Raw genomic sequence first — 12,452 nt, forward strand, 5'->3', positions numbered from 1 at the left:
CTTTTGTCACCCCCATGGCCTTGTCACCTCCTTGAACCCCAAAACCTCCATTTTGGGGATCTCCCCCCAAACCCCAACACCCCCCTCTTTTTGGGGTCCCTTCCCCTCGATGTGGGGGTCTCAGCCCCCATCTTTGAGGTCCCTTCTCCCCATTTTGGGATCCCCTCTTTTGGGTCCCACCTCTCACATTTGGGGTCCCCTATTTTCCCCCCATCTTTGGATCTCACCCCCCATTTTTAGGGTCCTACCCCCCATTTTTAGGGTCCCCTTTTTCTCCCTCTTTGGGGTCCCACCCCCATGTTTGGGGTCTCCTTTTTCCCCCATTTTTAGGGTCCCACCCCCCATTTTTAGGGTCCCCTTTCTCTCCCTCTTTGGGGTCCCACACCCATGTTTGGGGTCTCCTTTTTCCCCCATTTTTAGGGTCCCACCCCCCCATTTTTAGGGTCCCCTTTTCTTCCCCGTTTTGGGTCCCACCCCCCATTTTTGGGGTCTCTTTTTTCCCCATTTCTGGTGTCCCCACCCCCCATTTTTAGGATCCCCTTTTTCCCCATTTTTGGGGTCCTCTTTTTTCTCCATTTTTGACTCCCACACCCCATTTTTAGGGTCCCCTCTCCCCATTTTGGGCTCCCCCTTTTTCCCCCCATTTTAGGTCCCATCCCCCAACATTTGGGGTCCCACCCCCCGTTTTTAGGCTCCCCCTTCCCCCCATTATTTGGGGTTCTCCCATTTCCCCCCTCCCCTCACCCCAAACCCTTTTTCCCCCTTTTCCCACAAAAACCAACCCGGGGATTGTCCCAAACTCCCGTTTATTACCCAAACCCCCCCTTGAAACGCCCCCAAATCCCTCTGGGAATTTTTGGGGGGGGTCAGGACACCAAGACCCCCCCGGGACCCCCCTTGCCCCCCTCGGGGCCGTCCCTGGGGGCGGATTTGGGGTCGTCCTCCCCCACCAGGCGGATGTTGTGGCGTTCCCGAAACTCCGAGAGCTCCCGGCCCTTGGCCTGCAGCTGCTGAGCCAGGGCCTCGATCAGCTTGGAGATCTGGGGGGAAAAAGGGGGAAAATGGGAAAAATGGGGAATGGGGGAAATGGGGGAAATGGGGGAAAAGAGAGAGATTTGGTTAGAGTGGAGATCTGGGGGGAAAATTGGGAAATAGGGGAAAAATGGGGAATAGGGGAAAAGAGAGAGATTTGGTTAGAGTGGAGATCTGGGGGGAAAAAGGGGGAAAATGGGAAAAATGGGAAATAGGGGAATTGGGGGAAATAGGGGAAAAGAGAGAAACTCAATCAGCTTGGAGATTTGGGGGAAAAATGGGAAAATTGGGAATTGGGAGAAATGGGGGAAATAGGGGAAAAGAGAGAGATTTGGTTAGAGTGGAGATCTGGGGGGAAAAAGGGGGGAAATGGGAAAGATGGGGAAAATGGGAAATAGGGGAAAAGAGAGAAACTCAATCAGCTTGGAGATTTGGGGGGAAAATGAGAAAAATAGGAAATAGGGGAAATGGGGGAAATAGGGGAAAAGAGAGAGAATAAATCAGCTTGGAGATTTGGGGGGGGAAAGGGGCAGAAAAGAGAAAAAGAAGAGGAAAAAAGGGGGGGAAAGGTCCAGAGAGATTTTTTTGGGGTGGTCCCAGCAGATATTTTGGGTTCCCTGTTGGGTTTTTATGGGATCCCAGTGGGTTTGGGGCTATCCCATTGGGGTTTTATGGGATCTCAGTGGGTTTGGGGCTCCCCATTGGGTTTTTATGGGATCTCAGTGGGTTTGGGGCTACCCCATTGGGTTTTATAGGATCTCAGTGGGTTTGGGGCTACCCCATTGGGGTTTTATGGGATCTCAGTGGGCTTGGGCTCCCCATTGGGTTTTATGGGATCCCAGTGGGTTTGGGGCTATCCCATTGGGTTTTTATGGGATCCCAGTGGGTTTGGGACCATCCCATTGGGTTTTTATGGGATCTCAGTGGATTTGGGTCTATCCCATTGGGGTTTTATGGGATCTCAGTGGGTTTGGGACCATCCCATTGGGGTTTTACAGGATCTCAGTGGGTTTGGGTCTATCCCATTGGGGTTTTATGGGATCCCAGTGGGTTTGGGTCTATCCCATTGGGTTTTTATGGGATCCCAGTGGGTTTGGGACCATCCCATTGGGTTTTTATGGGATCCCAGTGGGTTTGGGACCATCCCATTGGGTTTTTATGGGATCCCAGAGGGGTTGGGTCTATCCCATTGGGTTTTTATGGGATCCCAGTGGGTTTGGGTCTATCCCATTGGGGTTTTACAGGATCTCAGTGGGTTTGGGTCTATCCCATTGGGTTTTTATGGGATCCCAGTGGGTTTGGGACCATCCCATTGGGTTTTTATGGGATCCCAGTGGGTTTGGGACCATCCCATTGGGTTTTTATGGGATCCCAGTGGGGTTGGGGCTATCCCATTGGGTTTTTATGGGATCTCAGTGGGTTTGGGGCTACCCCATTGGGTTTTATAGGATCTCAGTGGGTTTGGGGCTATCCCATTGGGTTTTTATGGGATCCCAGTGGGTTTGGGCTCCCCATTGGGTTTTATGGGATCCCAGTGGGTTTGGGGCTATCCCATTGGGTTTTTATGGGATCCCAGTGGGTTTGGGGCTATCCCAATGAGTTTTTATGGGATCCCAGTGGGTTTGGGACCATCCCAGTGGGTTTGGGTCTATCCCATTGGGTTTTTATGGGATCCCAGTGGGTTTGGGTCTATCCCATTGGGTTTTTATGGGATCCCAGTGGGTTTGGGGCTATCCCATTGGGTTTTTATGGGATCCCAGTGGGTTTGGGGCTATCCCATTGGGTTTTTATGGGATCCCAGTGGGTTTGGGGCTATCTCAGTGGGATTTTGCAGGATCCCAGGGTGTTTTTGGGGTCCCAGACCTGCTCCCTGTTGCTCTCCAGGGCGGGCAGCACCTCCTTGACCGTTCTCTCCACCAGCACCCCCCCGACCATGCGGAAACATTTCCGGGTGGGATCCACCTCCCGCAGCGTCTCGATCACCAGCCTGGGGCAGCGGGGTCAGCGTCCCAAATCCACCCCAAAAATACCCCAAATGCACCCCAAACGCAGCCTGATCCTTCCCAAATCCACCCCAAATCCCCACCCCAAACACACCCTGATCCACACCAAATACATCCCAAATCCCTGTCCCAATTCCACCCCAAATATAATACCCCAAATCTCCACCCCAAATCCACTCCAAATCACTGTCCCAAATCCATCCCAAACCCAGCCCAATCCCAACCCCAAAATCTGCCCCAAATCCCCATCCCAAATCCCAAACCCAAACTCCCAATTCCCATTCTAAACCCCCAGTCCTGACCCTGAACCCCTGACCCCAAACCCACAATCCCTGCTCTAAACCCCCCAATCCCAAACCCCCAAACCCGACCCCAAATCCCCAATCCCCAACCCTGATCCCAAATCGCCAATCCTGCCCCAAACCCCTGATCCCAATCCCAACCCCAAACCCCCCAAATCCCGACCCCAAACCCCCCAAATCCCGACCCCAAACCCCCCAAATCCCGACCCCAAACCCCCATCCCCAATCTGGACCCTAAACCCCCCAAACCCCTGACCTCAAACCCCTCACCCTTGACTCCAAATCCCCCAAACCTGACCCCAAACCTCCCCAGTCTGGACCCCAAACCCCCCAATCCCGCTCCCAAACCCCCCAATCCCGAGCCCAAACCCCCCAATCCTGATCCCAAACCCCCCAATCCCGCTCCCAAACCCCCCAATCCCGCTCCCAAACCCCCCAATCCCGCTCCCAAACCCCCCAATCCTGCTCCCAAACCCCCCAATCCCGCTCCCAAACCCCCCAATCCCGAGCCCAAACCCCCCAATCCCGCTCCCAAACCCCCCAATCCTGCTCCCAAACCCCCCAATCCCGCTCCCAAACCCCCCAATCCCGCTCCCAAACCCCCCAATCCTGCTCCCAAACCCCCCAATCCCGCTCCCAAACCCCCCAGTCCCGCTCCCAAACCCCCCAATCCCGCTCCCAAACCCCCAATCCTGCTCCCAAACCCCCCAATCCCGCTCCCAAACCCCCCAGTCCCGCTCCCAAACCCCCCAGCCCCTGACCCACGTGTGCTCGTTGAGCTCCAGCTCCAGCTCGGCCGCCTTGGAGGCCAAACCCCGCTGGTCCTGCCGCAGGCGGTTAAACCGGGACACCACCTGCAGCCAAACTGGGATCACTGGGACGGACTGGGATGGACTGGGATGGGACTGGGATGGCAACTGGGACAGACTGGGGGGGCTGGGAGGGGAACTGGGTTAACTGGGAGCAACTGGGAGGGACTGGGACAGATTGGGGGGGGGAACTGGGTTAAGTGGGAGCCACTGGGATGGGCTGGGAGGCACTGGGGGAGACTGGGATCGACTGGGATGAGAACTGGGTTAACTGGGAGCCACTGGGATGGACTGGGGGGGGCTGTGATGGGACTGGGATCAACTGGAAGCAGACTGGGATCAGACCACGAACGGTGTGGGGTAACTAGGATAGGGATAAACCAGGGCTGGGGAACTGGTAATGGGATAAACTGGGATGGACTGGGATAAACCATGGCAAACTGGGCTAAACTGGGAATGGGATTGCATTGGGATAAACTGGGATTGGGGAACTGGGAATGGGATCAGACTGGGATCAACTGGGATTGGGATAAACCAGGACTGGGGAGCTGGGAATGGGATTGGAAAGCTCGGAATGGGATAGACTGGGGTAAACTGGGATTGGATTGGGATCATCTGGGGTAAACTGGGATAAACTCTTGGGATTGGGATCCCATTGGGGGCTTGGGGAGCCCCCTGGGATGAGGGGGAACCCCTCAACCCCACAGCAGCGCCCCCCCCTCGTTCCCCAACCCCAGCCCCCCATTATCAGGGACCTCTCCCCTCTTATCAGAAACCCCTCAGCATTATCAGGGACCCCCCCTCATTATCAGGGTCTTCTCCTTGTTATCAGAGACCCCTCCTCCGTTATCAGGAACCCTCCCCTCATTCCCCACCTTCCCCTCAGGCCCAGGGCCACCCCATCCATTTCCCCATCCCATTATCAGGGAGCCGTCCCCTCTTATTAAGGGACTGCTCCTCGTCATCAGGGACCCCCTCCCCATTATCAGGGACCCCCCCTCACTCCCCATCCCCTTACTCCCCATCCCCCCCCTCATCCCCACCTTCTCCTCACGTCCAGGCCCACCCCCCTCCGCTTCCCTCCCATTCTTCCGCTCCCGGGGACCCCTCCCCATCTCCCGGTTCCCCCTGACCTGCTCGGCGCTCAGCCCCTTCCCCGCCGGGGCCGCTCCTCGCCCCTTCCCCGGCTCCGCCATCTTGTCCCGCGAGGCTCCGCCCCTTCCGCTCAAGCCGCGCTCGCGCCGCCGCCACTTCCGGGCGCCATCTTGAGTGCGGGTGAGGCGGCGGCGCCGCCATCTTGGGTGAGGGCAGCGCCTGCTGGGGGGACTTTGGCCGCGCTGCCGCCGGCGGGGAATGTGCGGGAATGGGGGCGGAAAACGGGGAAAAAGTGGGGGGAAAAAGGGGTTTGGGGTGGGGGGAGGGCGGAGGTGCGGGGATTTGGGGGTTGGGGACGGGTGGGGGGCGGTTTAGGGAGTGGGGGTAGTTTGGGGTCCAAATTGGAGCCGTTTTGGGGGGTGTTTGGGGCAGTTTGAGGGGGTCTGGGGTAGTTTTGGGGGTGTTTGGGGCAGTTTTGGGAGGTGTTTGGGGCAGTTTGAGGGGGTCTGGGGTAGTTTTGGGGGTGTTTGGGGCAGTCTGGGGTAGATTTAGGGGGTTTTGGGGCAGTTTGGGGGGTCTGGGAGCAGTTTCTGGGGGGCTGGGGTACTGTGGGATCAAAATTGGGGGAGCTGAGGGCATATGGGGGGTCAGGGGGCAGTTTGGGGTCACACCTGGGGCAGTTTGAGGGGGTCTGGGGTAGTTTTGGGGGGGTTTGGGGTAGTTCTGGGGTTCAGGGGCAGTTTGGGGGGGTTCCAGGTCCCCCCCATCCGTCTGACCCCTCCCCAATTTGGGGTGTCCCCCCTTCCCCAGGCTGAGGGTGGCCCCCTGGGCCCTGCTGTGCTGCGCCTCGAGAGCCCCCCAGAGCTCCAGCACCGCGGGCAGGTACAGAGGGGAACCCCAAAAACGCTGTGGAGAACCCCAAAAACCCCATGGAGAACCCCAAAAACCCCAAGGGGACCCCAGAATCCCCATGGGAACCCCAAGGGGGGCTGAGGGTGACCGTGGGGGTGACCCCAGGTGTGTGGGGGGGGGTTCAAGTGTGACCCTGCTCCCCATGGACAGGGTGTCCCTGTCCCCAAGGGCATGGCCTGTGGGGTGACCCCAGTCCCTTTGAGGTGTCCCATGGGGTGACCCCCATCCCCATGAGGTGCCCTCGGTGTCCCCTCCCCACAGCCCCATGGCCATGGAGGTGTCTTCCTGTCATTGTGAGGTCCCTTCAGTGTCCCCTCCTCGTGGCCATGGCCATGTCCCCAGGCCTGCTGGTGTCCCCCTGTCCCTCCATGTCCCTCACAGTTGTCCCTTCCCCACAGCCATGGCAGCTCCCCCAGACCCCTCAGTGTCCCCAGACCCATTGGTGTCCCCCTGTCCCTCACAGTGTCCCCTCCCCACAGCCATGGCAGCTCCCCCAGACCCCGCTGTGTCCCCAGACTCATTGGTGTCCCCCTGTCCCTCCAGGTCCCTCACAGTGTCCCCTCCCCACAGCCATGGCAGCTCCCCCAGCCCCTGCGGTGTCCCCAGACTCATTGGTGTCCCCCTGTCCCTCCAGGTCCCTCACAGCCATGGCAGCTCCCCCGGCCCCCTCAGTGTCCCCAGGCGCCTCGGGCGGGCTGGTGGCGGTGGCCCAGGTGACATCCACGGGGGACAAGGAGCACAACTGGCGGCAGTGCTCGGCCCTGGTGCGGCGCGCGGCGGCCATGGGGGCCAGGGCCGTGTTCCTGCCCGAGGGCTTCGACTTCATCGGGGACAGTCCCCAGCACAGCCTGGAGCTGGCAGAGCCACTGCACGGGGACACCGTGGGGCGCTACCGGCAGCTGGCCAGGTACCCACGCCGCGGGTGGCACCTGCGTGTCCCCGGGGGATGGCACTGTGTGTGTCCCCAGGGAATGGGACACGTGTCCCTAGGTAATGGCAGTGTGTCCCCAGGGGATGTCACAGTGTGTATGTCACTGTGTGTGCCAAGGGAATGGGACACGTGTCCCTAGGGATTGGCAGTGTGTCCCCAGGGAATGTGATGGCGTGTCCCCGGGGAATGTCATTCCCTGTCCCTAGGGAATGTCACCGTATGTCCCCACAGAATGTCTCTATTCTCAGAGAATGTCACGGTGTGTTCCCAGTGAATGTCACCGTGTGTGTCCCCAGGGACTGTCACCATGCGTCCCCAGGGGATGACATTGTCTGTCACCAGGGCATGTCACTGTGTGTCCCTAGGGAATGTCACTCCGTGTCCCCAGGGAATGTGACAAGATGTCTCTAGGGAATGTCACTGTGTCTATGTCATCGTGTGTCCCCAGAGAATGTGATGGTGTGTCCCCATGGAATGTCACCGTGTGCCCCTAGGTAATGTCACTGTGTGTCCCCAGGGAATGTCACTGCATGTCCTTAGGGAATGTGATGGTGTGTCCCCAGGGACTGTCACTCTGTCTTCCCAGTGAATGTCCCTCTGTGTCCCCAGGGGATGTCCCTGTCTGTCCCCAGGGAGTGTCACTCCATGTCCCCAGGCCCTGTCCCTCTGTGTCCCCAGGGAATGTGACGTGTGGCTCTCCCTCGGGGGTTTCCACGAGCGTGGCCAGGACTGGGACAGCACCGGCCGGATCTACAACTGTCACCTGCTGCTGGACAGCTCGGGTGGGACACGGCCTTCCTGACCCCGTGCCACCCCCGTGCCACCCCCGTGTCCCCCAGATCCCCAGTGCCTGTGCCCCCAACATTCCCAACCCCTGGCTGTCCCCACTGTCCCCAACCCCGCTGTGGCTGTCCCCAGGTGCGCTGGTGGCCGCGTACCTGCACCATTCCCAATCCCCATGGCTGTCCCCAATGTCCCCACTGTCCCCAATCCCTGTGGCTGTCCCCAGCCCTGCTGTGGCTGTCCCCAATGTCCCCACTGTCCCCAATCCCTGTGGCTGTCCCCAGCCCTGCTGTGGCTGTCCCCAATGTCCCCAATCCCCATGGCTGTCCTCAGTGTCCCCAACCCCTCGGGGGCTGTCCCCAATGTCCCCAATCCCCATGGCTGTCCTCAGTGTCCCCAATGCCTGTGGCTGTCCCCAACCCCTCGGTGGCTGTCCCCAACCCCCTGTGGCTGTCCCCAATCCCCATGGCTGTCCTCAGTGTCCCCAACCCCCTGTAGCTGTCCCCAACCCCTCGGTGGCTGTCCCCAACCCCCTGTGGCTGTCCCCAATCCCCATGGCTGTCCTCACTGTCCCCAGTGCCTGTGGCTGTCCCCAACCCCCTGGTAGCTGTCCCCAGGTGCTCTGGTGGCTATCCCCAACCCCCGGTGGCTGTCCCCAGCCCCATGTAGCTGTCCCCAACCCCCTGTGGCTGTCCCCAACCCCCAGTGGCTGTCCCCAACCCCCTGGTGGCTGTCCCCAGTGCCTGTGACTGTCCCCAACCCCCTGGTGGCTGTCCCCAGGTGCTCTGGTGGCTGTCCCCAACCCCCGGTGGCTGTCCCCAGCCCCATGTAGCTGTCCCCAACCCCTTGGTGGCTGTCCCCAGGCGCTCTGGTGGCTGTCCCCAGCCCCCGGTGGCTGTCCCCAGCCCCATGTAGCTGTCCCCAACCCCTTGGTGGCTGTCCCCAGGCGCTCTGGTGGCCACGTACCGCAAGCTGCACCTGTTTGACGCGGCGCTGCCGGGGCAGCCGGCGCTGTGCGAGAGCTCCTTCACCAACCCTGGCCAGGAGCTGCTGCCCCCCATCGACACCCCCGTGGGCAAGGTACGGCCCTGGCCCTGTCCCCTGCTGTCCCCAAGTGTCCCCAAGTGTCCCCTGCCCTCACTGATCCCTGGCATTCCCAAAAATCCCATGTGTCACAGCCTGTGGTACCCAGAGCTGGCCCTGCCCCGACCCCTGACCCTCCCCATGTCCCCAGGGCTGTCCCAGGATGTCCCCAGGGCTGTCCCCAATGTCCCCTCCCTGTCCCCAGCTGGGGCTGGCCGTGTGCTCTGCCCTGCATTTCCCAGAGCTGGCCCCGTGCTCAGGGTGTCCCCAGGTGTCCCCAATGTCCCCTCCTGTCCCCAGCTGGGGCTGGCCGTGTGCTATGACCTGCGGTTCCCGGAGCTGGCCCAGGCCCTGCGCGGGGCCGGTGCCCAAATCCTGACCTTCCCCTCGGCCTTCACCGTCCCCACCGGAGCTGCACACTGGGAGGTGAGGGGACACCCCTGGGGGGGCTGGGGACACCCTGGGGGGGCTTGGGGACACCCTGGGGGGGCTTGGGGACACCCATGGTGGGGTTGGAGACACTCAACGGGGGGAGTTGGGGACACCCATGGTGGGGCTGGGGACATCCATGGGGGAGTTGGGGACTCCCTGGGGGGCTTGGGGACAGCGCTGTCCCCCAGGTGCTGCTGCGCGCCCGTGCCATCGAGTGCCCTGTGTCCCCCTTAGTGACATCCCTGTGTGCCCACATCCCCCTCAGTGTCCCCACTGTCCCCCAGGTGCTGCTGCGTGCCCGTGCCCCCTGTGTCCTCCTTGGTGACACCACTGTCCCCTCAGGTGCTGCCAGGGTGCCATCGAGTGTCCCCCATGTCCCCCTTGGTGACAGTGCTGTCCCCGCAGGTGCTGCTGCGTGCCCGTGCCATCGAGTGCCCTGTGTCCCCCTTAGTGACACCCCACTGTGTGCCCACGTCCCCCTCAGTGTCCCCACTGTCCCCCAGGTGCTGCTGCGTGCCCGTGCCCCCTGTGTCCTTGGTGACACCACTGTCCCCTCAGGTGCTGCCAGGGTGCCATTGAGTGTCCCCCATGTCCCCCTTGGTGACACCACTGTCCCCCAGGTGCTGCTGCGCGCCCGTGCCATCGAGTGCCCCGTGTCCCCCTTAGTGACACCCCACTGTGTGCCCACGTCCCCCTCAGTGTCCCCACTGTCCCCCAGGTGTTGCTGCATGCCCGTGCCATCGAGTGCCCCGTGTCCCCTTTAGTGACACCCCACTGTGTGCCCGTGTCCCCCTCAGTGTCCCCACTGTCCCCCAGGTGCTGCTGCGCGCCCGTGCCATCGAGTGCCAGTGCTACGTGGTGGCCGCGGCTCAGACCGGCCGCCACAACGCCACCCGCGCGTCCTTCGGTCACTCGCTGGTGGCCGATCCCTGGGGCACCGTGGTGGCTCAGTGCCACCAGGGGCCGGGGCTCTGCCTGGCCCACATCGACCTGGCCTACCTGGAGCAGGTGCGCAGGGACCTGCCCGTGCACGGCCACCGCCGTGGGGACATCTACGGGAGCCTCACGGGGACACCGGGGACGTGACGGCGCCGCCGTTGGGTGGGACGCGCTCGGAATTTGCACCGGGTTTGCTGTTCTGTCCCCAAAATGGAATGGCACAATGAATGTGTCCTCCCTGCTCTTTTTGGGGGGGTCCCAAATCAGTCCCAAATCTGCACCAATTCAGCCCCAAATATTCCCCCAAATCAGTCCCAAATCTGCACCAATTCAGCCCCAAATCAGCCCCAAATTTGCCTTTTTGTCCCCAAAATGGAATGGCACAATGTGTCCCCCCTGCTCTTTTTGGGGTCCCAAATCAGCCCCAAATCTGCACCAATTCAGCCCCAAATCAGTCCCAAATCTGTATCAATTCAGCTCCAAATATTCCCCCAAATCTGCATCAATTCAGCCCCAAATCTGCACCAGTTCAGCCCTGAATCAGTCCCAAATCTGCCTTTTTGTCCCCAAAATGGAATGGCACAATGTGTCCTCCCTGCTCTTTCTGGGGGGCCCCAAATCAGCTCCAAATCCCCGTCAAATCTGCACCAATTCAACCCCAAATCTGCATCAATTCAACCCCAAATCTGCATCAATTCATCCCCAAATCTGCATCAATTCAGCCCCAAATCTGCCCTTTTTGTCCCCAAAATGGAATGGCACAATGTGTCCCCCTTACTTTATTGGGGGTCTCAAATCAGTCCCAAATCTCCATCAACTCAGCCCTAAATCAGCCCCAAATCTTCATCAATTCAGCCCCAAATCTCCCACAAATCAGTCCAAAATCTGCATTAATTCAACCCTAAATTTCCCACAAATCAGTCCCAAATCTTTATCAACTCAGCCCCAAATCTGCCCCAAATCAGTCCCAAATCTGCCCCAAATCAGTCCCAAATCTGCCCCAAATCAGTCCCAAATCTGCATTAATTCAGCCCCAAATTTCCCCCAAATCAGTCCCAAATCTGCACCAATTCAGCCCCAAATCAGTCCCAAATCTGCCTTTTTGTCCCCAAAATGGAATGGCACAATGTGTCCCCCCTGCTCTTTTTGGGGTCCCAAATCAGCCCCAAATCTCCATCAACTCAGCCCTAAATCAGCTCCAAATCTGGACCAATTCAGCCCCAAATCAGTCCAAAATCTGCATTAATTCAGCCCCAAATTTCCCACAAATCAGTCCCAAATCTGCCCCAAATCAGTCCCAAATCTGCATTAATCCAGCCCCAAATCTGCCCCAAATCAGTCCCAAATCTGCATTAATTCAGCCCCAAATCTGCACCAATTCAGCCCTGAATTGGCCCCAAATCTGCCTTTTTGTCCCCAAAATGGAATGGCACAATGTGTTCTCCCTGCTATTTTTGGGGGTCCCAAATCTGCACCAATTTAGCCCCAAATCAGTCCCAAATCTGCCCTTTTTGTCCCCAAAATGGAATGGCACTACATGTCCCCCCTTTCTCTTTTTTTGGGGTCCCAAATCTGCACCAATTCAGCCCCAAATCCGCCCTTTTTGTCCCCAAAATGAAATGCCACATGTCCTCCCTGCTCTCCTTTTGGGGTCCCCACTCTTTTTTGGGGTCCCCACTCTTTTTTGGGGTCCCGATTCAGCCTCAAATTTGCTCCAATTCTGCATCAATTTAGCCCAAAATTGACCCCGAATCTGCCCCAAATCAGCTCCAATTTACACCAAATGTGCTCCAAATCAGCCTTTTTGTCCCCAAAATGAAACAGCACAAAGTGTCCCCCTTTTTTTGGGGGGGGAATCCCAAATCTGCTCTGAAACTGCCCCAAAATTCAACCCCAAATCTGCCCCAATTCACCCAAAATCTGCATCAATTCAACCCCAAATCTGCACTGAATCAGCACTTTTGTCCCCAAATGGGATTTCCAATTTTTTTGGGGGGGGCTCCCCCATTTTTAGGGGTTCTGGGGGGGGGGAGGAATTTCTTTCTATTAAAATTTGAAAAATACAAAATCCCAGGAAATGACCCCAAAGTGTGGAGGAATTTTGGGATGGAAGGGATTGGGGACAACCCTG

The 12,452-nt window shown here is 58.9% G+C and overlaps 2 protein-coding genes across 2 annotated transcripts; one reads left to right on the forward strand and one right to left on the reverse strand.

Moving 5' to 3' along the window:
• Window positions 1-789: 789 nt before the first annotated feature.
• Window positions 790-5,364, reverse strand: PFDN2 (prefoldin subunit 2). The gene is made up of 4 exons (XM_036397951.1): window positions 5,280-5,364; window positions 4,103-4,191; window positions 2,896-3,019; window positions 790-1,040 (listed from the first exon to the last, which is right to left on the reverse strand). Exons 1-4 carry the CDS (start codon window positions 5,340-5,342, stop codon window positions 867-869), a joined length of 450 nt encoding a protein of 149 aa, XP_036253844.1. The 5' UTR covers window positions 5,343-5,364; the 3' UTR covers window positions 790-866.
• Window positions 5,365-5,463: 99 nt separating this feature from the next.
• On the forward strand, window positions 5,464-12,402 carry NIT1 (nitrilase 1). Its single transcript, XM_036397910.2, has 7 exons — window positions 5,464-5,501; window positions 6,052-6,123; window positions 6,788-7,060; window positions 7,763-7,866; window positions 8,814-8,947; window positions 9,251-9,376; window positions 10,199-12,402. Coding segments are annotated over exons 1-7 (981 nt in total). The 5' UTR covers window positions 5,464-5,499; the 3' UTR covers window positions 10,469-12,402.
• The last annotated feature ends 50 nt before the right edge of the window (window positions 12,403-12,452 follow it).

The sequence above is a fragment of the Molothrus ater genome, chromosome 29, assembly GCF_012460135.2.
Source record: "Molothrus ater isolate BHLD 08-10-18 breed brown headed cowbird chromosome 29, BPBGC_Mater_1.1, whole genome shotgun sequence".
NCBI classification, from domain to species: domain Eukaryota; kingdom Metazoa; phylum Chordata; class Aves; order Passeriformes; family Icteridae; genus Molothrus; species Molothrus ater.

Coding starts and splice junctions, on each gene's coding strand:
- NIT1 (XM_036397910.2), top strand. Junction 7,867..8,813: donor CCTGCTGCTGGACAGCTCGG/GTGGGACACGGC, acceptor GGCTGTCCCCAG/GCGCTCTGGTGGCCACGTAC. Junction 9,377..10,198: donor CCGGAGCTGCACACTGGGAG/GTGAGGGGACAC, acceptor ACTGTCCCCCAG/GTGCTGCTGCGCGCCCGTGC.
- PFDN2 (XM_036397951.1), bottom strand. CDS start 5,342: ATGGCGGAGCCGGGGAAGGGGCGAGGAGCGGCCCCGGCGGGGAAGGGG. Junction 3,020..4,102: donor CTGGAGCTCAACGAGCACAC/GTGGGTCAGGGG, acceptor CCGCTGCCCCAG/GCTGGTGATCGAGACGCTGC. Junction 1,041..2,895: donor TGGAGAGCAACAGGGAGCAG/GTCTGGGACCCC, acceptor TTTTCCCCCCAG/ATCTCCAAGCTGATCGAGGC.